The following is a 22,421-nucleotide window of genomic DNA, read 5'->3' on the forward strand; positions in this document are numbered from 1 at the left end:
TGAAATTAACTTAAATTTGTATCCTAATCAGAGAGAAAAACACATTTAACAATATCATGCCATGTTTTTTTCTTGACAATGGACAAAGAAATGGTTCACTATAGATGAGGAAATACAGTGCTCGATGCCAAGTTGGGTGCCATTTTACAACTCTTGGAATTAAATAAAAATCGTCAGTAGTTCCATATCGAATCGTACAGTACGAGTCACAGAAAGCCATTTCAAAGGAGTAAACAACCCCCGTCCAGCTGAGAAAACTGAGAGAAACCCACTTGACTGCAGCATGATGTGCCAATACAAAACATTTAGTCGTGGACGTACAACTAAAACTTGGGAGAGTTGGACTGCATCATCTCTGGTGTCTCAAGGCGTCTTCAAGCTGGGAATTTCTTCTTGCACACTCTAATATTGTTTTGTCGGCAGTGATGAAGTACGCTGCAACTGATGCTGTTCACCAATCATAAAGTTATGCTGTTAGGAGTCAGGACTATTATTATGTTTCAGAACCTTCCTACCTATCATAAAAAATGTTTCAGAACCTTCCTAGTTTGAAAAGGTGGAGATACGTTCGGGGTATTCAATATATGTACATTAGCAAAACAAAATATATATATACCAAGAAAAACTGGATGAGAGATTTTTTTGGGAAGGTGGTGGGGGAGGGGGAAGTGCTTCTGTGCGCGTGCGAGTGAGAGAGAGATGTTACAAGTCAACAAATAATACTCATGTCAAGAATTTCTTTTGTAAAGATTTACTTATAAGAAACTACTTTTGCACAATAAAGTTCTTAGAAAATTTGTAGTCATGAGCATACCACCAGATATAATGAGTGCCTGAGCAGTATAATTGAGGTTTGCCTTTGCCCAAGGAATCACACGAACTGCAACCAACTAAGGGAGTGAACAAGAGAAACATCAGGAAAAGAAACCATGCTCTGCACGCATGGTACAGAATAGAATATGTTCAGTATACAGGAACCAAAGGCATCTTTCAACTATAATTTCTCAGCACATGCACATCTTTGTAATCAACTAGTCTTTACCATCGATGTCATCAGCATTCTCATTGTTATCGTTATCATTCGAGAACTACTATAGATATAAAGAGATTACACAAGGAATCACACGAACTGCAACCAACTAAGGGCGTCAACAAGAGAAACATCAGGAAAAGAATGGGAAAAACCATGCTCTGCACGCATGGTACAGAATAGAATATGTTCAGTATACAGGAACCAAAGGCATCTTTCAACTATAATTTCTCAGCCCATGCACATCTTTGTAATCAACTAGTCTTTACCATCGATGTCATCAGCACTCTCATTGTTATCGTTATCATTCGAGAACTGCTATAGATATAAAAAGATTATACAAGGAATCACACGAACTGCAACCAACTAAGGGCGTGAACAATGGATCATTCGAGAACTGCTATAGATATAAAGAGATTACACAAAATAAACTCACAAACTGATGTGGCTTTAGAGAATCTATTAGATCTACTTTATAATAAAAGTAACTTTACAATCTGATGTACCAAATCAAGCCACATCAATTTGCGGGTTTATTTTTTTATAATCCCTTTGTGGATAAAATATTTTCCATATCATAATAAATTAAAACTTTTTTTTCCCAAAAAAATAAAAGTTTGATATATTATAATTACATGAAAAGTAAAGGGGGACAGTTAATAAGCGGTTGATTTGTCATGTTCTTCAATTAGTTTTCCAAACTTACATTAGTTCCCACCACATAACCTATAAAGTGCATTATAAATTTTATCTGCCTCAATGCTAGGAAAGCTAATAAAATTTACAAAGTAGCTCTTGCCAACTGAAAAATCAAAACATCTCACGGTAATTGTTTAATAAATGCAAAAATCTTTGCAGATAAAGGTGTGCAAATAAGCTCGTTTTCAAACAATTATGACCTCTAAGAACAAGTTAGATATCAAAATCGAAATAAAAAAATAAAATAAGATTCAAGCTGGATATTCTAATATGAATATTTCTAATATGAATCCCAAAGAGAGTAAAACCACGGATACATACTGTAGGCACAGCGCTGACAACACATGCAATGGAAGCTGCCTTGAAACCAGCACGAACACCTTCTGCAAATTATGCATATATGCCAAAAGATGCAAATCATGTGCAAATACTCAAATGTAAAACAATAAATGATCATAAATACCAAGGCTCTGCATGGTTGCTGATGAAAACTGAAGGGAATACAAAAAGAATATGAAATTTCAGATTTCAAAATTTTTGATTGATTAGGACCCAAGAAAAGCGAGATTGCCTCCAACTAAACTTAGAACAGCAGGCTTAATTTTTCTTACAGGAACACACAGATACACAAAAGGACGCAGGCCACTGTCCCACAGGCATTTCCGACTGAATTCACCAGCCAATGACAGGAATTGACCCTCTTTAACTGGTTTTGTGAAAACTGTAACAACCTTGTTGACTGTGAGAGATGGGCTCAATGGTCAGAAAGGGTTAATGGTATACGTGTTTCCTTTTGTTTCCTTTACTATCATTGACCGATTACATTGGGCAGTTGAAGTGGACAGTTATATTGGCCTGAGCTTAACTGATTGATCTTTAGTCAGCTAAGAGAAATGTAATAAAAAGGGAATTAGATTCTTGTATTAGGCAATCTTGAAATAAATCACTTCTTGATCTCTGGAGGCTGGTTTCCTCGAAAAACCAGAAGCGTGAGTGTGTGATTGTTTTCATTCTTAAGTTTTGCAGTTACTGTAGAAATTTGGTTGAGTAGAAGGGAGGAGTCTTGACAAAAACTGAGGAAAAAGGTATCAATAACCCATCAATTTTAGATATTTCTTATAAATTAATCCATCGATTGTATCAAACTAATTTCGATTATACTTTCTTCTGGATTTCTGGTCCCAAAAGATAAGTATCAAAGTAACAAAAAAGACCGTAATTTCTGTTGCAAGCTTTTTTCCAAGAAACCAAAAAGGTCAAAAAGACAACTCAACGCATCTGACATTAGGATTTCAGAGCTTTATAATCTCAATTACTTTGAATAGAGAACAAAACAGAGCCTGACTAGAACTTACTTATAAAAAAAAAAAAAACAGAGCCTGACTAGAACCAAACAAGCTGATGACGATCGAGTTTCTAGAGATTTAAGATCTTAATTTCCGTTTCTTTTTCCACCATCTCTCGGGAAGCAAACCGAGCATAAGCATTTGAACGAAAAAAGTAGAATAAAGGAGATTATTACCACAAAAATCGACACTTTCAATCGGCAATCAAACAATTAATCAGATCATCAGCATAACAAAACAGAGCATAAAACTCATCCAACAACATAGAAACCCCCGTTCTTTTCTTTTCCGGTTCTCGGCAGCCAAAGAGAGAATTACTAAACTAAGAACAAGAAAAGAAAAATTAAATTGAAACAAAATAAAAAAGGGCAGAACCATTTGTGCAGTGTCTGGCTTTGAGGATCTTCTCGGCTTCAACAGGAGAAGCAATTAATAAGCTTTGTCTTTTCTTCGCCCATATGTCCCTCATTTCCGATGGGATTCCCATTATTCCGTTGTTCTCAGAAAATTCTGTAAGTCTCAGATTTTACACGGAGAGAGAGAGAGAGATACAGTGATCGGTAATTAGCTAAGAATAATGATAGTGCTCTCCGGATTGAGCCTTTACTCGGTGGTTTTGTCGGCCGGCGGCTTTTGTTCCCATTGACAGCCAATGTATATAAAAAACAGTCAAAGTTGTCAGTTCATTTAGGTGAAGTTATACTGATTTGAGCTGGATTGAGGATAGTTTTATGGAAAATACTGCTTTATTTGACCGTTTATTATTATTTTTTTAAAGAAATTTAAAGATTAAGAGAGTGATTTTAATATATTTTTATATTTTTATTTTTAAAAAATATTTAAATATATTAAAAAATATAAAAAGAAAAATAATTAAAAAATAAAATCTTAAAATATTTTAACGGTGAGAAAGAACAATACTACTCAAGTATCAGAGTAGAACCGTTCTAATTTTAGTATATGAGTTTTATTAAAATATTTTAAGTTTTTAAGTTAAAATGAGTTTAATTTTTTAAAAATAAAACGTATAAAATAATTTAATATGAATTTAATTTTTTTATAAAAAGTTAAAAAAATAATAAATTTTATCAATAATTAATTTAAAATAAAATTAGATGATTGAATTTAATTTAACAATTAAACACAATTTTAAGTTTTATTTAGAATTTATGTACTTTTTTTCAGGTTTTTTTGGTTAAAAAAACTTATAAATGCTTTTTTATATTTTACAAAATTTAGTAAACATTTTTGGTTAGTAGTGTAACTTATATATTTCATAATATTATATTTTTTCTATTTTAAATTTTAAATTTTATAATTTTCAATAAAATGACAAACACGTAAAGAATTAAACTTTTTCATACATTTTTATTATCATTTCTTTTCTTTTTAATGTAAGCATAATTATTAAATCTTTTTTAAACAAGAAACACAAATATATATATATATATATATATTTTTTAAATAGATTTTTAATATTTAAAAAAATAATAAATAAAACAAACTGTCTTTCCATCGGTATCGGTAGAATGACATATAAATTTAGGGTGGAGTACACGTTTCGCAGGTCGTCCATCGGATCGAAGCTCGGAAACCACGTCCCACTTACGGACGTACGGTATTACGACAGTGGTCAGTATTACCCCCGCCGCCTGTTTTCGCAAACATCGAATATCAGTCACTATCAGCTACAACTTCTCTCACTAAGCTCTTTAAGAACCACGTTTGCATCTCACCGTCAAAGTCGAGTCCTGATCTCGCTGCCTCCGTTTAGCCAAATACGCCCGACATTTTTCTCCGATTTTACAATCGTACCCCTCTCAAATCTAGAGCGAGCGCGCCCACGGATGTTGTTTGTTTTCTGAGTGACTCGCAGAGCTTCCTTGAACGTGTTGTTTAGGTTCCCGTTCTGTATCAACTCACCGAGTTTTCCTTGACGTGATGGGGTGCTCTGAGAATTTACAGTTGAAAATCGTGAGGGGAGACGCTGGTTACGTGCTCGAAGATGTCCCTCACCTCACCGATTACATCCCAGATCTTCGTGTATCTCTTTCTCTTTCTCTGAAGTCTTCTTCTTTTTTTGTTTTTGAAGTCATTCATTCATGTTTAAATTTGGTTCTACGAACTGAGCGGCATTGGTGGATCAATTTCGTTTGTTTATCAGCCAACCTGCTATTGTTTTCCCGATACTTTTATGAAGATTTTTTCAGTATTTAGCAATGGCCAACCCCGTTTCAATACTTTTCAGTATTTTTCCCCAGCGTGCCTACATGTTCCATTACTTTAAAAAAAAAAAAAAAATCACTTTTTTAGTCCCTAGATATTTTTTTTATCAGTTGTATTTTCTTCTCATGGGTGGTGGGTTATATGGCAGACTTATCCGAATCCGTTGCGATTCAATCCTGCTTACTCGGTGGTTAAGTAAGTTGAAAATAAGTTTTATGATGATTTTTCCCTTTTTGAGATTGTTCAGTCTTTTTGTTTTTGTGATATGAGGATCTTTACCCGGCTTTCTCTTTGTTTTCACTTGTCAGGCAGTATTTTGTTAATTTGGATGACACCGTTGCTGAGAAGGTTCATTCTGCTCTGCTCTCTTAACATGATTAAATTCACAGATGTTATTTATGCGCGTGTGTATGAATATAAATTTAAATATATATATATATATTTATATGTATATAAATGCTTATATTTAGGTGTTTTTTCTTGGTTTGTTGTTTGGAAGTTGTAAGTATGTGTTCCTCCACCTCAACGAGGGATTCTCAATAATAAGGGGCCGTGACCTTGCCCTTTGTTATAAAAAAAAAAAAAAAAAAAAAAAATACTTATATTTAGGTGTTTAGGTGGGTGAATGCAAAATACTGTATTTATCTGTTTGAGAACTTGGTAGTTGGTATTCCATGCGTCCGTGAAGCTTTGGGCTTTAATTGGATGGCAAACCTGATCAAAGGCGTGCTCTATAACAAAATGACTCCCTGCATTTCCACTTGCTTTAGAGAGATTGGCACACGATTGATGTTGCCAACTTGCCAGTGACAACTCTGTGTACACAATTTTCAAAAGCAAGTTCGTTTTATTTCTTTGTCACACGATTGCTTAAAAATTGCTGGTTTTACTCATTTACAGATTGTTGTTCACCAGACTAGCCCTAGAGGGATACACTTTCGGCGTGCAGGCCCTCGCCAAAAGGTATTGCTTCTCATCATGTCTGAATCGTGTTGTAGTGATTTCAAGTCATGTCCCTGCAAGTAACATGGAATTTTATGCCGCTCAGGTCTATTTTGATTCAGAAGAAGTGCATGCGTGTATTGTCACATGCGGTGGTCTTTGCCCCGGAATCAACACTGTGATCAGGGAAATTGTTTGTGGTCTTTATCACATGTACGGTGTTACTAGAATCCTCGGGATTGATGTGAGTAATTCTACCAACTAATGATGTGTGAGAAAAATTTATGTTATTATTGTGATTCTTTCTTTGCCTTGCATGTGTTCATAAGTTGCTATTTGCTTTCATAATAGAAGTTGCATATCTCAATCTAAGTTAATCTAGGCCACTTCACTTTTCCCCGTTCCTGCTTGAGAAAATGGTAATAAAAAGATTAGATTTAACTATTGTGAGTGCGATGAACATGATTTTTTTCATATATTAAAATTCTCAAAAAAAAAATACAATAAGCTTCATAGAGCTCAATTGCACTTACTCTTCCCATAAAGTTATTCATGTGTGAGGACGTAGGTTCATAGTCTACTGGATGAATTTCTTATTTACCAGTGAAAGAGAAAAGAGTTGCATACTACTGTTATCCAAATGTAATATATATAGAATGTATCTTTCTCGTTTGATAATAATGCTAGCAGACGCACCCAATAACATAAGGATTTGTGGTTCTAATCATGTTCGAATGCAGCAAAAGTTAATCTTTGCTATAATTGAGAGCTGATTATATTGGCTTTGGTTTTTTAAAACTACTGGTAGCATGTGCTTAAAGCTTGAAGAAACTTAGAAGACGCTACTATTACTTATTGATGGGGAAAAAAAATGTAAGAGACTCCTATACTAAAATCTTTTGCATTTGTTTAAAATTTCTTGATTACCTATCAAAAAAAAAAATCTTTCGCATTTTTTTATATTATGTTGATGCATTACTCTCAAATTTAAGTAGGCCAGGTTGTATGATATTTCATATTGTGCAGTAACTCTTTTTTGTGGGTGTAACATCTTTATATTGTGATTTGTTTTAGGGCACAGGTGCCATATTTGTGGGTGTTGTATAGCTTTTATATTGTTGAATTTTGAGAATATGCCATGTGGATACAGGAGAGGGTCATCCCAAGAAACTTCATTAGAAACATTCAAGCTTGGAATAGGTCCCATTTTTATTATTATTGTTATTATTTTTTGCTTTACATGGACCTGCACAAATTGGTTATATAGGATTAAAAAAAAATTACTGATAAAAAAATATAGGCTTAAAAAATTATCTAGGTTTACCCACACAATTTGGTTTTGTGTGCCATGGGTCTTTGCATCCCCTTTGCAGGACCTCTTATAAGTACAGGGTATAAGATGTTTGTTGCATTTAAATTATACAAAGTTTATGGAAAGTGTACAAGTAGGACACCAGGACATATACCTGTACGTAACATCATACCTTAGTACCAGTTGCATCGTTTACATCATGTATTATCTCTTACAAGGTGTGTGGTACCCCGTTTCCATTTCAAAGCCATGGCAGATGCTAAGATCTTGAAGGTGGCTGAACCTTGTAACACAAGTCTTGTGGATGAAGTTCTGATATTTTAAGGCATAATGTTCTCCTTCATGTTTGAGACTCACTTGGTGATTCATTGTCTCACCAAAAACTTCTGTTTGCTGTGTATTTAGGGAGGATACAAGGGCTTCTATGCTCGAAATACCATTACTTTAACACCCAAGGTTGTCGATCATATCCATAAACGTGGTGGTACCTTCCTTGGGACATCACGAGGAGGCCATGATACCTCGAAAATAGTTGACAGCATTGAGGATCGTGGAATTAATCAGGTGTGGAAAGGGTTGCTTTATTCCAACTAATTTTACACCATGATTTTCATATCAATCAATAAACTCCTATGGTTTATCATTGCTTTTACATGTCCAGGTTTATATAATTGGAGGAGATGGAACTCAAAAAGGAGCAGCTGTCATTTACGAGGTAATTTTATCTATGAAATTGGATGGAATGGGAGATCTTGGGTTGAATCAATTTTACAATGTAACGCCCCCGTTCTCAATTTGTGGAGATGTTGACTTTGATATCTGGGGCTCCTCAGTTAGAGGGATGTGGCCAACTCCCTCCCCCTTTACCCCAACCTATGAACCTGCCATGGTTGTCGAAGGGATTGGCTTGCAATCTTATGGCCCATTTATATGTGTCGAATCAAGCTGACCCACTTATCCTTTCCTGACAGGTGGTTGTGCTATAATTAGAAACTGTAAGGGACAAGATGAATATCAAGAAATTAGCCATAATTTGATTAGGAGTTTTTTAAAACTTTAATTATGATGGAAAAAGTTATCTTAATTTTCTTATTCTGGAGCATCTTATCTTTGAAGATATTAAAAAAAAAAAAAAAAAAAAAATCTTATTCTTGAGCTTCATAAATAGTGTGCCCATTTAGTTATTATATTACGAAATCTGAAACAATTATGAAGATAAGAGGTTGTATGTGTTTGCTCCACGATGATGTGGGTTGATTTTGCATTTAAGCTGTATGACCAGCTTACTAAATGGGTCGGGTAACATTTTATACACACGAATAAAATGGTCGGCATAGAGTGCATTAATGTTATTGTGAGTGGGTGACCTGACCTGACCTGACTTATACCCATGCTTAGCCCACCATTGTTTCAGGTGTCTTAGTTATTCAAGCATTTTAGTTTCCTATTGTGCAGGAAATTAGACGCCGTGGACTCAAAGTTGCAGTGGCTGGAATTCCAAAAACCATAGATAATGACATACCGGTACTTCTTTTACAACAATGAACTGTATTTAATGAATCTAAGTTTTACTTGTCCTTTTTACTGTATTTACTCTTCAAATAACTTATGGGACCTTCCATTGATTCAGGTTATTGACAAGTCCTTTGGTTTTGATACTGCGGTTGAGGAAGCCCAACGTGCCATTAATGCAGCCCATGTTGAATCTGAAAGTAATGAGAATGGTATTGGTTTTGTAAAACTAATGGGACGCTACAGTGGTAAGCTCTGTGTGTTTACTCTTCTTGTATGCTTTAAAGCTCCACACTTGTGAACTTAATGTAAATGATGTAGCTCTTTCATCTTTGTAAAAATTATCATTTCCATCTTTTCAGTTCTTTTTCAATCTAACAGGATCCCCGATGCAGGTTTCATTGCTCAGTATGCTACTCTTGCCAGCCGTGATGTGGACTGTTGCTTGATTCCTGAGTCTCCCTTCTATCTAGAAGGAAAGAATGGTCTCTTTGAATTTATCGAAAAACGGCTTAAAGAAACTGGGCATATGGTTATTGTGATGGCAGAGGGAGCGGGACAGGATCTTCTTTCAGAGTGCCTGCAATCCAAGAACTTGGAAGATGCTTCGGGGAACAAGCTACTTCAAGATGTTGGGCTATGGTTGTCTCAGAGGATCAAGGTATCTCTTGAAAAAGAGCTAGTATTTTTTTTAAAAAATGGTTTTAAATCTCTCATACAAGTGTGTTTTGTGCTGACACACGTCTTATCTTATCTATGTCTACATTAGATTGTGTATAAAATATTTAACATTTTGGTGTACATGATTAAGTTTTTTTTTTTTTGATAAGTAAACGGTAGTATTAATGATAAAGGACAGAGTCCAAGTACACAAGAAGGTATACAGATGGAGCATCTATCTAGTTCGATACATTAGAAACAAGAAAATCATGAAGACTTAGGCCATTAAATTCTATTGCTATGGCCCAAAGGCATAAAGTACGGAAAAATAAAGACCGAAGCTCCTCTAAAGACCGCTCCTTATCTTCAAACGTCCGATCATTACGTTCACGCCATAAGCACCACATGATGCATATGGGGACCATCTTCCACACTGCTTTGATTTGAGGGACCCCACCCGGAATTGCCCAGCTGGCCAGAAGCTCAACTACTGAAGCCGGCATTACCCAGTTTAACTCTAAGCGACTGAACACTTCGCTCCACAAAGCTCTAGCTATCTCACAATGTAGCAAGAGATGATCCACTGATTCACCCTCTTTTTTGCACATACAGCACCAATCTGAGATAATTATTCGACGCTTACGCAGATTATCTGTTGTCAATATCTTCCCTAGAGCCGCTGTCCATGTGAAGAAGAGTGCTTTGGGGGGTGCCTTATTTCTCCACAGGCTTCTCCAAGGGAATTGGGAATCCGTTCGACATGTAAGAGATTTATAAAAAGAGCAGACCGAGAAAATACCTTTACCTGCCGGTATCCACCACAACTTATCTGCACACGAAACCTGTAGTCTCGCTGAATATACACGGTTGAAAAAAGCCTCAAAACAGTTCATTTCCCAATCTTGGGCAGCTCTACTAAAAGTGACATCCCATAGGACTTGGTCCCCTGAGAGAACCATAAGGTCTGCCACTGAAGCTTCTTGGTCACAGGCCACTAGAAAGACAGATGGAAACGCATCTTTTAAGGCCTCCTCCCCACACCATATGTCCCTCCAAAATTTTACACGAGTACCCTCCCCCGCCACCAGTTTAGTGTGTCGAACAAATACCCCCCACCCTCTTCTTATGTGCTTCCAAACCCCCACGCCGTATGTACCATTCCCCTCTCTAGTACACCATCCGCCCCACAAGCTACCATGTTTGTAGTCCACGACCCGTTTCCAAAGTGCTTCCGGTTCCACATTATATCTCCAAAGCCACTTCCCCAGAAGGGCCCGATTAAACGTTCTCAAATTCTTAATCCCCAACCCACCTGACTGAATTGGCCTGCATACCTTTGCCCAGCTGACTAGATGAAATTTTTGTTCCTTCCCCACCCCACTCCATAAGAAGTCTCGATATAGTTTTTCGATCCGGGCCGCCACACTTGCTGGAATTGTAAAAAGAGACAAAAAATAGGTTGGTAAGTTAGAAAGGGTACTCTTTATTAGTGTCACCCGGCCTCCTTTAGACAGGTACAATCTCTTCCACCCTGCCAATCTTCGTTCAATCTTTTCGATTACTGTATCCCAAGTAGATATGGCCCTTGAGGCGGCTCCCAAAGGTAATCCCAAATAAGTCATAGGGAGGGACCCCACCTTACACCCAAGTATATTGGCCAGGTGTCGAGTGTTACTTACATTCCCAACTGGTACTAACTCTGTCTTCTCAAAATTCACTTTTAGTCCTGACGCTGCTTCGAAGCATAAGAGTAGCGCCTTTAGTGTCTTCAATTGGTCTTGCTCTGCCTCGCAGAAAATTAGGGTGTCATCTGCAAAAAGTAAATGTGATATCGAGATAAAACCCCTACGTGAATCTCCAACTGAAAATCCAGCCATAAAACCATTTCTGACCACCGCCTCTGTCATCCTACTCAAAGCTTCCATGACAATAACAAAGAGTAGTGGGGATAAGGGATCGCCCTGTCGTAGTCCACGAGAGCTACTAAAGAAACCTTCTGGGCTACCATTAATCAACACAGAGAATCTTGCCGTCGAGATGCACCACCTAATCCATGAACACCATTTTTCCCCAAAACCACATCTCTTCAGCAAATAAAGGAGGAAGTCCCAGTTAACATGATCGTATGCCTTTTCCATATCTAGTTTACACATTATACCTGCTTTACCAAACTTTAATCTACTATCCAGGCACTCATTGGCAATTAGCACAGAGTCCAGAATTTGTCGACCCTTTACAAAAGCATTTTGAGGATTCGAAATTATCTTACCCAAAACCGCCGCTAATCTGTTGGCAAGCACTTTGGAGATGATTTTGTACACCCCACTAATGAGGCTGATAGGTCTGAAATCCTTCACTTCTGTTGCTCCCGGTTTCTTCGGAATCAAAGCGATAAAGGTGGCATTCATGCTTTTCTTGAATTTTCCAGACACAAATAGTTCTTGAAACACTTTCATGATGTCCTCTTTTACAACCTCCCAGCATGTCTGAAAGAAACCCATAGAAAATCCGTCTGGACCTGGAGCTTTATCTTTCCCCATTTTTCTGACCACTTCATATATTTCCTCTTCCTCAAAAGCTCTTTCTAACCAGGCACCTGTCTGAGAGTCAATAGAGTCGAATCCCAATCCCTCTACTTTTGGTCTCCACCCCTCTTGTTCTGTAAATAAGTGTTCGTAGAAGTTTACCACATGTTCCCGGATCACTGGAGCCTCCATGCAATCTATACCATTAATATTCATCATTTCAATAGAATTGTTTCTCCTATGAGAATTAGCCACTCTATGGAAGAATTTTGTGCTTCGATCACCTTCTTTCAACCACAGTGCTCGTGACTTCTGTCGCCAAGAGATTTCTTCTAAGGAGACCATTTTCTCCAACTCTGCTGTCAATTCAGCTCTTTTGGCATTTTCGACTATGGTAAGGGGTCTATTTTCATTAGCCCTCTCAATATTCTGTAACTCCTCCAACAAAGTTTTCTTTCTTCCCCCTACATCACCAAAAGTATGTAAATTCCAAAGCTTTAAATCATTCTTTAAAGCCTTAAGTTTACCTGCAAGAATGTATGATGGGGTACCATGTAACTGGTATGAAGACCACCAAAGTTTTACCCTATCCACAAAGCCTTCGCTCTGGAGCCACATATTTTCGAATTTAAAGTATCGTAGCCCTCCCTGAATACCGCCACCATCCAGTAGAATGGGAAAATGGTCTGAGCATAAACGCGGCAACCTCTTTTGGCACACACCTGGGAAATGAGATTCCCATTCTGGCGAAATTAGGAATCTGTCAAGCCTAGACCATGTCTGACTATTGGACCAGGTAAAGGGCCCACCTATCAGCGGAAGATCCAGCATATTCAAGTCAAAGATACATTCAGAAAAATCAGTCATTGCTGGTCGTATATGACCGTCTCCTGATCTTTCACTAGGGAATCTTGTGACATTAAAGTCTCCGCCAAAGCACCATGGAAGATCCCAGCAGCTATAAATACCAGCAAGTTCTTCCCATAACAATCTCCTATTTCTGTTAATATTCGGTCCATAAACACCTGCAAAAGCCCACATAAAATTATCCTCCACCATTGAAAGAAATAATAGCACACACCACACCCTCTGCTCGTTTCATCTAGAAATTTCACCATCTACAAACTATTTAAACATTAAACAATAGGCAAGATACATTTAAAAGTGGATAGTTATTTGTGTTGTATTCTGCCTTGTGAAGAATTGCTGTATCAGCAGATCCATATTATTGTCTCTCTATATCCCTTATACATAGCCATGCTTTATCTTCTGTACCATTTAAAGCAACGTTCTATAAAACTTTGCTTTGTATGCTAACCTGAGCTGCTGCAGAGTCTGGTGCCAGATTCATTTAAAATTAGTAACAGTGAAATGCTTAAGAGGTGGTTGACCTTTTACCAATTCATATTCTTTCATCATATGACATAGCAAGTAATTGATTTAGGCTTTCTGCAGGGTGATCTTTTGGTTCAAGTTTCAACCATCTGATCACAACAAGAGACATCATTTTATCTTCTTCCAATTTGAGAACTGTTTCACTTATTCTCATGTTGACATTTTATATAATAGGCGGTCAAATATAAATTTCTTTTTCACTATTAACAGTCTTCTGTTTCTTTTCTTGTAGGATCATTTTGCAAGACAGCGTAAGATGGTCATTAATCTTAAATATATAGGTTAGTCCTCAACTTTAGCTTCCCTCACGCCCCCCCTCCCTCTCTAGTGGGTTGGTTGGGGGAAGGATGCTTGACTTTCAAATGGGTATCTAATTGAACCAATTAATCTTGCAGATCCTACATACATGATCCGGGCAATTCCAGGCAATGCTTCTGACAATGTCTACTGCACTCTTCTTGCTCAAAGTGCAGTTCATGGAGCAATGGCTGGATATGCAGGCTTCACGGTTGGGCCTGTCAATGGCAGACATGCTTATATTCCTTTCAATGTATGGAATCCTGTGTTCTTAGATAATCACTCTGTATTTCTGCCAGTTTTTTGGTAAAATCAACACTCATGGTAAAATCAACACTCATTTTGACCCTAATGCATGTAGTCAGTTACTAACACTCTTTGAATCTGAGAATCAGAGGAAATCGTTTTTTCACTATCCTTTATAAGAAGTTGCTCATCTCACAGCATGAGGCCAGGACCTACTATAGGGACTTATTTTTTCTTAATTGTTTATGGGCAGCGTATCAATGAGAAGCAAAACAAGGTTGTGATTACCGACAGGATGTGGGCAAGACTCCTTGCTTCGACCAACCAGCCAAGCTTTCTGCACCCAAAAGATGTTACTGAAGTCAAGGAAGAGGAAGTACCACAAACCCAATTGGCAGACGGGTTCGACGGGTAGAATTGTAAAGGGTCCTAAGTCACTGGCTAAAAGCATTCCTAGTCTGTGTTGTAAACGGAGACTCCTTTCTGTTATATAACCAGGAGCTACTATTAGTTTGACTGAATCGTGAGTTTGTGTGATACATGTTCCAATCTACTTGAAGATTGGAAATTGGTGTTTCCGGTAATGCTATTGCCCTGTGCTTTCTATAAAATAAATTTTGTAGTTCCAAGCTGTAATTGTTTTTGCTTCTGTTATTACCATTTGCATACATGAGAAACGTATTCTGCTGAAGAATTGAATCAGACTGATCTGTGCTGGAAGAATTGCTTGAGCTCAGGTAAGCTTATATATATTCGTATGCTCGGTAAAGAAAACAGCAAAAACTCAAAAAACAAACAAATTCAGTCGACAAATAAACTTGAAAATCCGATTTTCTTTATTATTTTTTTGCCTACAGAGCTGAGAGACAACTGCATCGAAGAACAATATATGCTAAACAAATTCATATTATGAAGTGTTGGTCAACAATGACGAAGGCTGAATCACAAGTTCTGGAACTCCAAAGAACCTGCTACAATGACAATACCAACATCTCGGATAAGGAACTTAAAACCTATATACACCAGAAGGCTCAGCGTTCTGAACAATCCATGGATGTTCAAGAAGCTTGTGTAGCAGCAGGCGCTGAGAAGAATCCTTGACGAGCATCTGTTAAAACGAAACTATAAAATGATCGTTGTTTTTAAAAAGAATAGTCTCCAAAATAAAACAAGTACAAGCAAAAAAGTGAAACCTGACTGATGAGGTCCTTAGCGGCAGAAGAGACGAATGGTTTAGGAGGGAACTTGAGATCTACTTGCACAATCCTGCAAGCATTATGAAAATCCAATCACTTTTTTCTTTTACTAAGAATACATATGCTTTATATTAAATGCTAAGTACACTTCATAAAGTTTTTTGTGCCTGCACTAAAAATGTTCGTCACTAACAAGAACCTTGCATCTTTGGAAGTGGGGGAAAATCCCCACTGAAAAAATAATTAGCATTACAAGAGAAACGAATCTCTTATAAAAAAATAAACTATTCTTTATGGTTTTTTTATCTAGAAAAATAAACTATTCTTTATGATGAGGTCCCGCGAACGATTCTTAATCATTCCATGCATTTTTTAACACACAGCATTTTAAAAACTAGGGTGGTGGAACATCTAAAAGATACTAATGCTGATCATGTCAATTCATTATGCTTTACCTTTTATATGTATCCGAGTGTTCCTTAGCCTCAAAAGGAGGGACCCCATAGAGGAACTCGTAGCAAAGGACACCAAGGCTCCAAATATCCACACTTGCGTCATGCTCTACACTCTCCACTGTTAAGGGCCAAGAAAGGCATAAAAAATAAATAAGTTCCATGTCATTTAGTTATGTCAAGTAATTCTCAACACGTAATTTCTGTGACATTAAAAATTAAAATTTTGACCAAAAAATCCCAGTTGACCCACAACTGATGCAAAGACTAAAGAGATGAAATGAAACCCAACATATATGATGGAATGGAAATTGGAAATCAATGAAGTAGCTCCATAGGAGCATTCTTATCCATTAATACATACCCATCTCAGGGGGGAGGTAGTCCAGCGTACCACACATGGTTCGCCTACGATTGAATGTATGCACTGACCACCCAAAATCTGCAATTTTAAGTTCACCCTGACAAAGAGAAGTCACGATGACATTATAAATACAAGGCACATCCCCTGTAAGTCAAAAGACCAAGAAACAGATAGATATTGGTCATTACCTCTGCCCCAATTAAAAGGTTCTCAGGCTTAATATCTCTGTGTATCACGTGCTTTCCATGGCAATATATGAGGGCACGAGCTAATGATGCAACATACTGTCCCATGGGCCATATGCACACACAAAACTTGTGATCAGTTTTGCATAGAAACGTGAGCTGAAAAGCATAAAGTACCCCGCCCAATATTTTCTTAAGGTATGAAATGTATTAAGAGCCTAGAATATATAGAAGTATAGAACTTACAGTGGCAGCACGTTTTTCACTGAAGTATTTGCACTTCTGTAGTTCCTTGTAAAGTTCACCTTTGGCTGCATATTCTAATATCAAGTAAACTCTTTTCTGCCATAATCACATCGAAATAATACATGGTTAATCATGGCATAATTCCCCACTTCGTGCCTTCATACATGACCCAGTCGCAAAAGATCACTATTTACCTGATCATAGAAGTATCCATAGAGCCGTAAAATATTGGGATGTCTCAGATGACTTTGTATTTCAACTTCTCGGCGAAGCTGATGCTCAACCTGAGACTGTTGCAGCTGGCTCTTAAAGAGGACTTTCAGTGCTACGATATGATTGCTCTGTTCAAGAAATTAAATGAGACCCATTAGGTTTCATAATCCAATTCTGCGGATTATAATCTCTTGGGAAGTTAAAGCTCGGGTTGTTGCAAGAGGAAGATTTAAGAAATCTGCTGAGAACATGATATTCATTGCCATAAGGGGTTATCAGAATCTATCCTCTCTAAATGGTTGGGGTATGAGCTGGTTAGTCTCACCTGTCAAAGTAGATTTTGGTGTGATCGGTTGGCTGCTTTGGTTTTATAGTCGCTCTTAGATGTTTCAGCAGCTGAGGTCCAGCTGGAAAAGTTGGAGTGCTTTTTACCCTTCTTTTTTTTTTTTTTTTGGTCGATAAAATGTTTAAGCATTCATATAAAAAGGATGATGTAGATATTACACTAGAAAATATATGAACCTTCATTATGATCAAACATATCTTCCATATCCCGGCTCATTGCGTAAGAAAAAATGAGTAGCTAGTTCGGAGTTTTGCTGGACACTTCGTAAATTCAGATTTAAAATCTCGAAATGATTTAGGACAAAGGAGTCAAATAACATTCAACCGTTGGAATCACTTAGGGAAGTCTAACTCAATAAAAGGTCATATGCACTTCAATTTTCTGAATTTCGTAATATTTCGTAGGCAACACCACGGAAGGACGCAAGAACCTTAAGTGTGTTCTGACTAAATAGAACCAAAACCCTTAAGACTACCAAAACCCAATATCAACTTGAAAATATCTAAAGTTTCAGAGTCAATGGATCACGTATTTAACGCATGATTATTGAAGAAGTAGTTGGAAAACTGAAGAGGGGTCAGAGCACGTGAAAACTAACTCGCTTCTCTCTTGCTAAATAGACATGACCAAACTTTCCACGTCCGAGAGGTTTTCCGATGTCAAAGTCATTAAGCGTCCATCTTCTTTTCTCCACTCCGGAAACATCTGAAGAAGCCTATACAAAGAAATGTAAGAACTAAGTTCGCTAAAAAACGCAAATTGGGAAAATAGTGCAGAGAAACACAGCAGACCATATGTAATGAAAGCTCCTGCAAACTAGCAGTTAAGACCAACATCCCAGAACCTCGAGTCTGCAGAACTACACCCGAATAGTTTAAAAACCCGGGTGCTCCAATTTTATTGACTGATTGGGACCGCCCCCCAAACGAAGAGAAAACCAAGATTGGGGGGGGGGGGGGGGGGGGGGGGGGGTGAAAGGATAGAAAGAATCCCTAATATTTCAGATCTGAGAAATCAAGAAAAACCGAAAGGCATAAGTTGAAGCATTTTACAATCAATGTACCTTCTCTTGTGTTTGGGTCTCTGCAGCGATCGCCATGGGAGGGATAGACTATCCAGGGAGTCACAGAGAGAGAGAGAGAGAGAGAGAGAGAGAGAGAGAGATGGATCGATGGAGAGGACGATGGCGAACAAGGAGGGGGGGGATGGGGGATGAGATGCTTGAATAAGCACATTACAACGGTCGAGTTCGTAGGGAACGCCACGTGGTCCAATCCCCCTCAAGTTCTTTTTTGAAAAAATGAATTTCGCATTTTGCCTTGTTCTGTTTCGTCTGCAGCAGGAGCGTCCGACTTTAACTCGAAAAGAGAACAATTATAAAATTTCATAGTCTGTATCATATGCTTTATTAATAATTATTTGATATATTGAATTGCTATAAAAAAAATATATAATGTGTTTGCAGGTGCGGATCAGGCCTGGTCTGGATAGCGAGTAGGAAATGAAATGAGATGAAATTTAAAAATTAAATAAAATATTATTATATATAATTTTTTAATATAATTTTTATTTTAAAATTTTAAAATTTAAATTATTTATTATATTTTATTTAAAAATTTGGGATAATTATAAAAATTAAATAAAATGAAATAGGATGATTTCACTGACTAAATCAGGCCTCAGTATATTTTGTGGCCAGAGGCGACCATTAAGTACATGATGCTTTAATATTAAAATAATAATAATATATAAATATTAAATAATGAAATTCTATTGATATTTTTTAGATGCAAAACAAATATTAATATTGTTTTGAATAATAGTATGTATAAGTAATATAACAATTCGAAAGAGAATCTAATTTTTATGTAAATAGAGTATTACCCCTTATCCATATATATACTTCTTTTAATACTTAATTTTGAAAACAAAATAAGGTCATTAACATTAAAATACACATCATATTTTAGAAAATATATATTATCATTTTGCTACTTCTATTCCAGCTTCACTATTGTTTCTAAATTTTGTGCATTTTGAATAAGATATGTTTGAGTAAAACTTTTCTATTTACTTTCTTTTCTTTTCTTTTTACCAAAGCTTTCCATTCAAGATTGAGTTTATTTTAGGCAAAAAAAAAAAAAAAATCATCTTTTATGCTAACTAATATTTTTTTATAATTTTTTTTTAGGATCATAATTTCTCTTTCTTTTTGAGAAATTTTATTTGTAATTTCAACTTAGAAATTGCATGTGCAAACTCTTTATTAAATGAAAAAAAATTATTTTAAGAGAGAGAATTTTATAATTTTAAAAATAAAATTATTTAATCTTGTACTATAATCTCTAAATAAAAACGGTACGTAGCATTATTTTCTTCTTCTTCTTCTTTTTTTAATTGTTTCTTCCTCTCTCTTATGGGAGCCCACTCAAGGTGGGGAGGCCTTAGGCGGTGGCCACAAACGTTTTATTGAGTTTGGATAAAAGCCCAAACGTTGTGACTGTGTGTATTGTAAGGACAAAATGAGAAGACTGAAAACTACAGGTCGTTTTAGGGAGAATAAGGCGACGGCGTAGGGTGAAAATGATCGGGAGCTACAAAATACACTCGCAGAAAACAATAGGATGGGATTGAGAATTTGAGATTGGGAATGAGAATGGGAATGGGGAGCTGCAGAGCCTTGCTTGTGGGGAGAGGAGTAGCAGCAACAGCTTCGGCTTCTATACAGAAGACCCAGTTCTTTAACTCCAGCAGCAACAGCTTCGGCCTCTGCTTCTCCAAATCAGTTCTTATCACATGCAGAAACAACAATGGGGTCCGAAGCTGCTCCACAGCCTCAATTCGATCCTCTCTTGAACCTCCGGACGTGCCTCGTTTGGCTGATACTGCTCGAATCTCTCTCACCCAGAATGAGGTATACAATTTAACATCCATTGGCTGGGTCGTTACCACTCTTTTAATTTTTATTTATATTCTATGCTTTCAAAGTAATTTCTTTTTCTTTTCTCTTTTGTTCGCCCGTTCGTTCTTTATTGCAGGTTGAAGAGTTTGCACCAAAGATCCGACAAGTCATAGATTGGTATGCTTGCGTCGCGCTCTCTTTCCCTTTCTCTTTCTCTTACTAGAAAGGTTTTAAACTAGAAATTCTGCGGATGTCTCTTTCTTCAATTTATTTCGCAGAAATTAGACATTCTTTAGTTTTTGACTCTTTGTTGTTAATTTTTGGTTAGCTTTCTATCTTACTTATGGAAAATAAAAGGTTAGTTTTTTTATCTAATATCATCAAACTTTGAAGGATGAGCTGTATATTCAGTTATGAATGAAAACAGTGGAAAATAATATATCCGTCTCTGTATGTATACATTTATGTATATGTAACCTATATATATATATATAATATCCACGTGCGTGTAAAATCACCAATTGTCTCAAAAGCTTAAACTGACATGAAGATGTAGATTTTATTATTTAATTTATAACTTAATACTCTCCCTTACGTGTAGGTCAGACTCTCTCCTTAAGGAATTGAGCCCAACACGTTGAATATTTAATTAAATGGAATAGAGTGTAGAGTCAAGATTTGAAATTCAGAACTTATGCTTTGATACCATGTGTAATCACACCACTTGTCCCAAAAGCCTAAACGCAAGAGGTAGATTTTATTATTTAATGTATATCTTAACAGTGTGTATTGAAATATATCCTTCACAGATCATCACATTCGGTCATCCGGTTATAGAATTTGGTGATGACACTATAGGAATGCAAATAAGATGCATATAATTCGATGAAGGTGACCTCGATATCTAGAACGGTTAAGCACCTTACTCCCTTGAGGATTCTGGTGCTTTCTTAAGCAGAATTAGAAATGTAGTTGTTTATGGCTGGCCCTTTTCATCCATATGCTGGTTTAGAAAGGAATGTTAAATTCAAATTGAAAGTATCCCACTTCAATAGCATTTTATCATCAAGATTTTGGTCTATTGTATACATTGAAAGCCATGCTTATGTGACGATGTTGGGTTGAGAGTCTTGTGACTCACTACTACATCCGACATCACAAAATAGTTCAGATTATTAGTGATATTTTAATTTATTTCTCCTAGTTTTAATGTTCTTTTGAATTACCTCATCACTATCATTATGATAATTGATAGTTGGACCTGGCAGGTTTGGACAACTTCAAGATGTTGATCTTCATAGTATTGAGCCTGCCATCAGAGCAGGTCCGTGAAAACCGCTCAAGTCTCAGATCTCTTTGTAGCAAAATTAGGCAATGTTTGCATTCACAATGAGATAGTGGTCTGGTACATCTTTGAGGTTTTTATTTGTAAGATAGACATTAGGAGTCCGTAGCTGGATCTGTTATCACAAAAAAAATGCCCTTGACTCCTTCACTGCCATTTCTCCTCAATGTGCTTTTTCAACCAACAGAAAACAACCATCCATCCTAATTTACTTGTTCGGTAAAGCACAAAACCTTAAGTAGTTCGGCTCACTCCATTATGCGGATGGTTCACATCTCTGTTCCACTCTGTATCTAGGGTCAACTCAGTTTCATTAGATTACACATGTAACATGGTGAAGAAGAGCAAGATGTTGTACCATGATGACAGGTGCAGTAGTCAATGACTTTCTTCTTTACTCTCGCAGAAAAATCCCAAATCCTGCTCTTTTATGGTGAATCCTGCTTATACATCTTGATCACATAATAATATATTTTGCTGTCAAATTTAGTCCAAAATCTTAATGGGTGGGAGAGTGGGGTGAGGTGCAATGTTTTTAATTTATTCACTCTATCTACAGATACCGAAGGCAGCAACTTGCGTGATGATGTCCCCGAAACATTTGAGAATAGGTGAGATGGTTTCTTCTCTACCCTGCAATTCAGGATTTGGCTGGCAAATTTGAGATACATTAAATTATTCATTTTGACCCTCAACAGGGAGGCCATGATTGCGGCTGTTCCAAGCTTTGAGGAACAGTATATCAAAGTTCCCAAAGTCCTGAACAAGGAGTGACATTTTTTAGGCAACCTGTTTCTTCTATATTGTAATTCGCAAGTTATGCAGCCGACGGAAAGCAATCATGCCATTTTACTCTTAATAGTTTTGTATTTTTTAAAGTCAGCCCATTCTATTTTTGGTTCTAATGTGTGCCATTTTGGCCTCGGACCCCATAAATCATACGAAGTTGTCCTTTCAGACGTATATTTATCTGCTCCTGCTG

The 22,421-nt window shown here is 36.8% G+C and overlaps 4 protein-coding genes across 6 annotated transcripts; 2 read left to right on the top strand and 2 right to left on the bottom strand.

Annotated features, from left to right (window-relative positions):
- Positions 1–44: 44 nt before the first annotated feature.
- Positions 45–18,361, bottom strand: LOC122319081 (early nodulin-93-like). Of its 3 annotated transcripts, none has more exons than XM_043136968.1 (5): positions 18,339–18,361; positions 3,451–3,624; positions 2,051–2,112; positions 815–890; positions 45–447 (listed from the first exon to the last, which is right to left on the bottom strand). In XM_043136968.1, the coding sequence occupies exons 2-5, from the start codon at positions 3,560–3,562 to the stop codon at positions 350–352; spliced, it is 348 nt and encodes a 115-aa protein (XP_042992902.1). In that variant the 5' UTR covers positions 3,563–3,624; positions 18,339–18,361; the 3' UTR covers positions 45–349. The 3 variants fall into 3 exon arrangements, with proteins under 3 accessions (XP_042992902.1, XP_042992901.1, XP_042992899.1); XM_043136967.1 differs by having other exon boundaries at positions 18,335–18,352; XM_043136965.1 differs by lacking the exon at positions 18,339–18,361 and having other exon boundaries at positions 3,451–3,761.
- Positions 4,642–14,826, top strand: LOC122319079 (ATP-dependent 6-phosphofructokinase 3-like). Its single transcript, XM_043136963.1, has 13 exons — positions 4,642–5,118; positions 5,450–5,496; positions 5,610–5,649; positions 6,202–6,264; positions 6,350–6,487; positions 7,961–8,119; positions 8,217–8,270; positions 9,011–9,079; positions 9,186–9,315; positions 9,463–9,728; positions 13,880–13,928; positions 14,043–14,197; positions 14,444–14,826. The coding sequence occupies exons 1-13, from the start codon at positions 5,017–5,019 to the stop codon at positions 14,603–14,605; spliced, it is 1,434 nt and encodes a 477-aa protein (XP_042992897.1). The 5' UTR covers positions 4,642–5,016; the 3' UTR covers positions 14,606–14,826.
- Positions 15,004–18,412, bottom strand: LOC122319080 (serine/threonine-protein kinase Aurora-1-like). The gene is made up of 9 exons (XM_043136964.1): positions 18,256–18,412; positions 17,791–17,907; positions 16,828–16,974; positions 16,634–16,729; positions 16,391–16,486; positions 16,203–16,299; positions 15,842–15,959; positions 15,384–15,456; positions 15,004–15,298 (listed from the first exon to the last, which is right to left on the bottom strand). Exons 1-9 carry the CDS (start codon positions 18,289–18,291, stop codon positions 15,197–15,199), a joined length of 882 nt encoding a protein of 293 aa, XP_042992898.1. The 5' UTR covers positions 18,292–18,412; the 3' UTR covers positions 15,004–15,196.
- A 1,386-nt stretch (positions 18,413–19,798) lies between these two features.
- Positions 19,799–22,402, top strand: LOC122318808 (glutamyl-tRNA(Gln) amidotransferase subunit C, chloroplastic/mitochondrial). The gene is made up of 5 exons (XM_043136447.1): positions 19,799–20,106; positions 20,231–20,271; positions 21,363–21,418; positions 21,999–22,050; positions 22,138–22,402. Exons 1-5 carry the CDS (start codon positions 19,843–19,845, stop codon positions 22,211–22,213), a joined length of 489 nt encoding a protein of 162 aa, XP_042992381.1. The 5' UTR covers positions 19,799–19,842; the 3' UTR covers positions 22,214–22,402.
- Positions 22,403–22,421: the final 19 nt, after the last annotated feature.

This window comes from Carya illinoinensis, chromosome 8 (assembly GCF_018687715.1).
Source record: "Carya illinoinensis cultivar Pawnee chromosome 8, C.illinoinensisPawnee_v1, whole genome shotgun sequence".
Taxonomy (NCBI): Eukaryota; Viridiplantae; Streptophyta; class Magnoliopsida; order Fagales; family Juglandaceae; genus Carya; species Carya illinoinensis.

Excerpts from the sequence above, each read along its gene's own strand:
- LOC122319081 (XM_043136968.1), bottom strand. The coding sequence starts at position 3,562 with ATGGGAATCCCATCGGAAATGAGGGACATATGGGCGAAGAAAAGACAA. Across the intron at positions 2,113-3,450 it reads AGCCAGACACTGCACAAATG|AAGGTGTTCGTGCTGGTTTC; the intron begins GTTCTGCCCTTT and ends CATAATTTGCAG. Across the intron at positions 448-814 it reads GGCACTCATTATATCTGGTG|CATCAGTTGCAGCGTACTTC; the intron begins GTATGCTCATGA and ends ATTGGTGAACAG.
- LOC122319079 (XM_043136963.1), top strand. The coding sequence starts at position 5,017 with ATGGGGTGCTCTGAGAATTTACAGTTGAAAATCGTGAGGGGAGACGCT. Across the intron at positions 8,271-9,010 it reads GAGCAGCTGTCATTTACGAG|GAAATTAGACGCCGTGGACT; the intron begins GTAATTTTATCT and ends CCTATTGTGCAG. Across the intron at positions 9,316-9,462 it reads ACTAATGGGACGCTACAGTG|GTTTCATTGCTCAGTATGCT; the intron begins GTAAGCTCTGTG and ends TCCCCGATGCAG.
- LOC122319080 (XM_043136964.1), bottom strand. The coding sequence starts at position 18,291 with ATGGCGATCGCTGCAGAGACCCAAACACAAGAGAAG. Across the intron at positions 16,975-17,790 it reads ATTTAGCAAGAGAGAAGCGA|AGCAATCATATCGTAGCACT; the intron begins GTTAGTTTTCAC and ends TTTCTTGAACAG. Across the intron at positions 15,960-16,202 it reads CTACCTCCCCCCTGAGATGG|TGGAGAGTGTAGAGCATGAC; the intron begins GTATGTATTAAT and ends GGCCCTTAACAG.
- LOC122318808 (XM_043136447.1), top strand. The coding sequence starts at position 19,843 with ATGAGAATGGGAATGGGGAGCTGCAGAGCCTTGCTTGTGGGGAGAGGA. Across the intron at positions 21,419-21,998 it reads TGAGCCTGCCATCAGAGCAG|ATACCGAAGGCAGCAACTTG; the intron begins GTCCGTGAAAAC and ends CTCTATCTACAG. Across the intron at positions 22,051-22,137 it reads CCCGAAACATTTGAGAATAG|GGAGGCCATGATTGCGGCTG; the intron begins GTGAGATGGTTT and ends GACCCTCAACAG.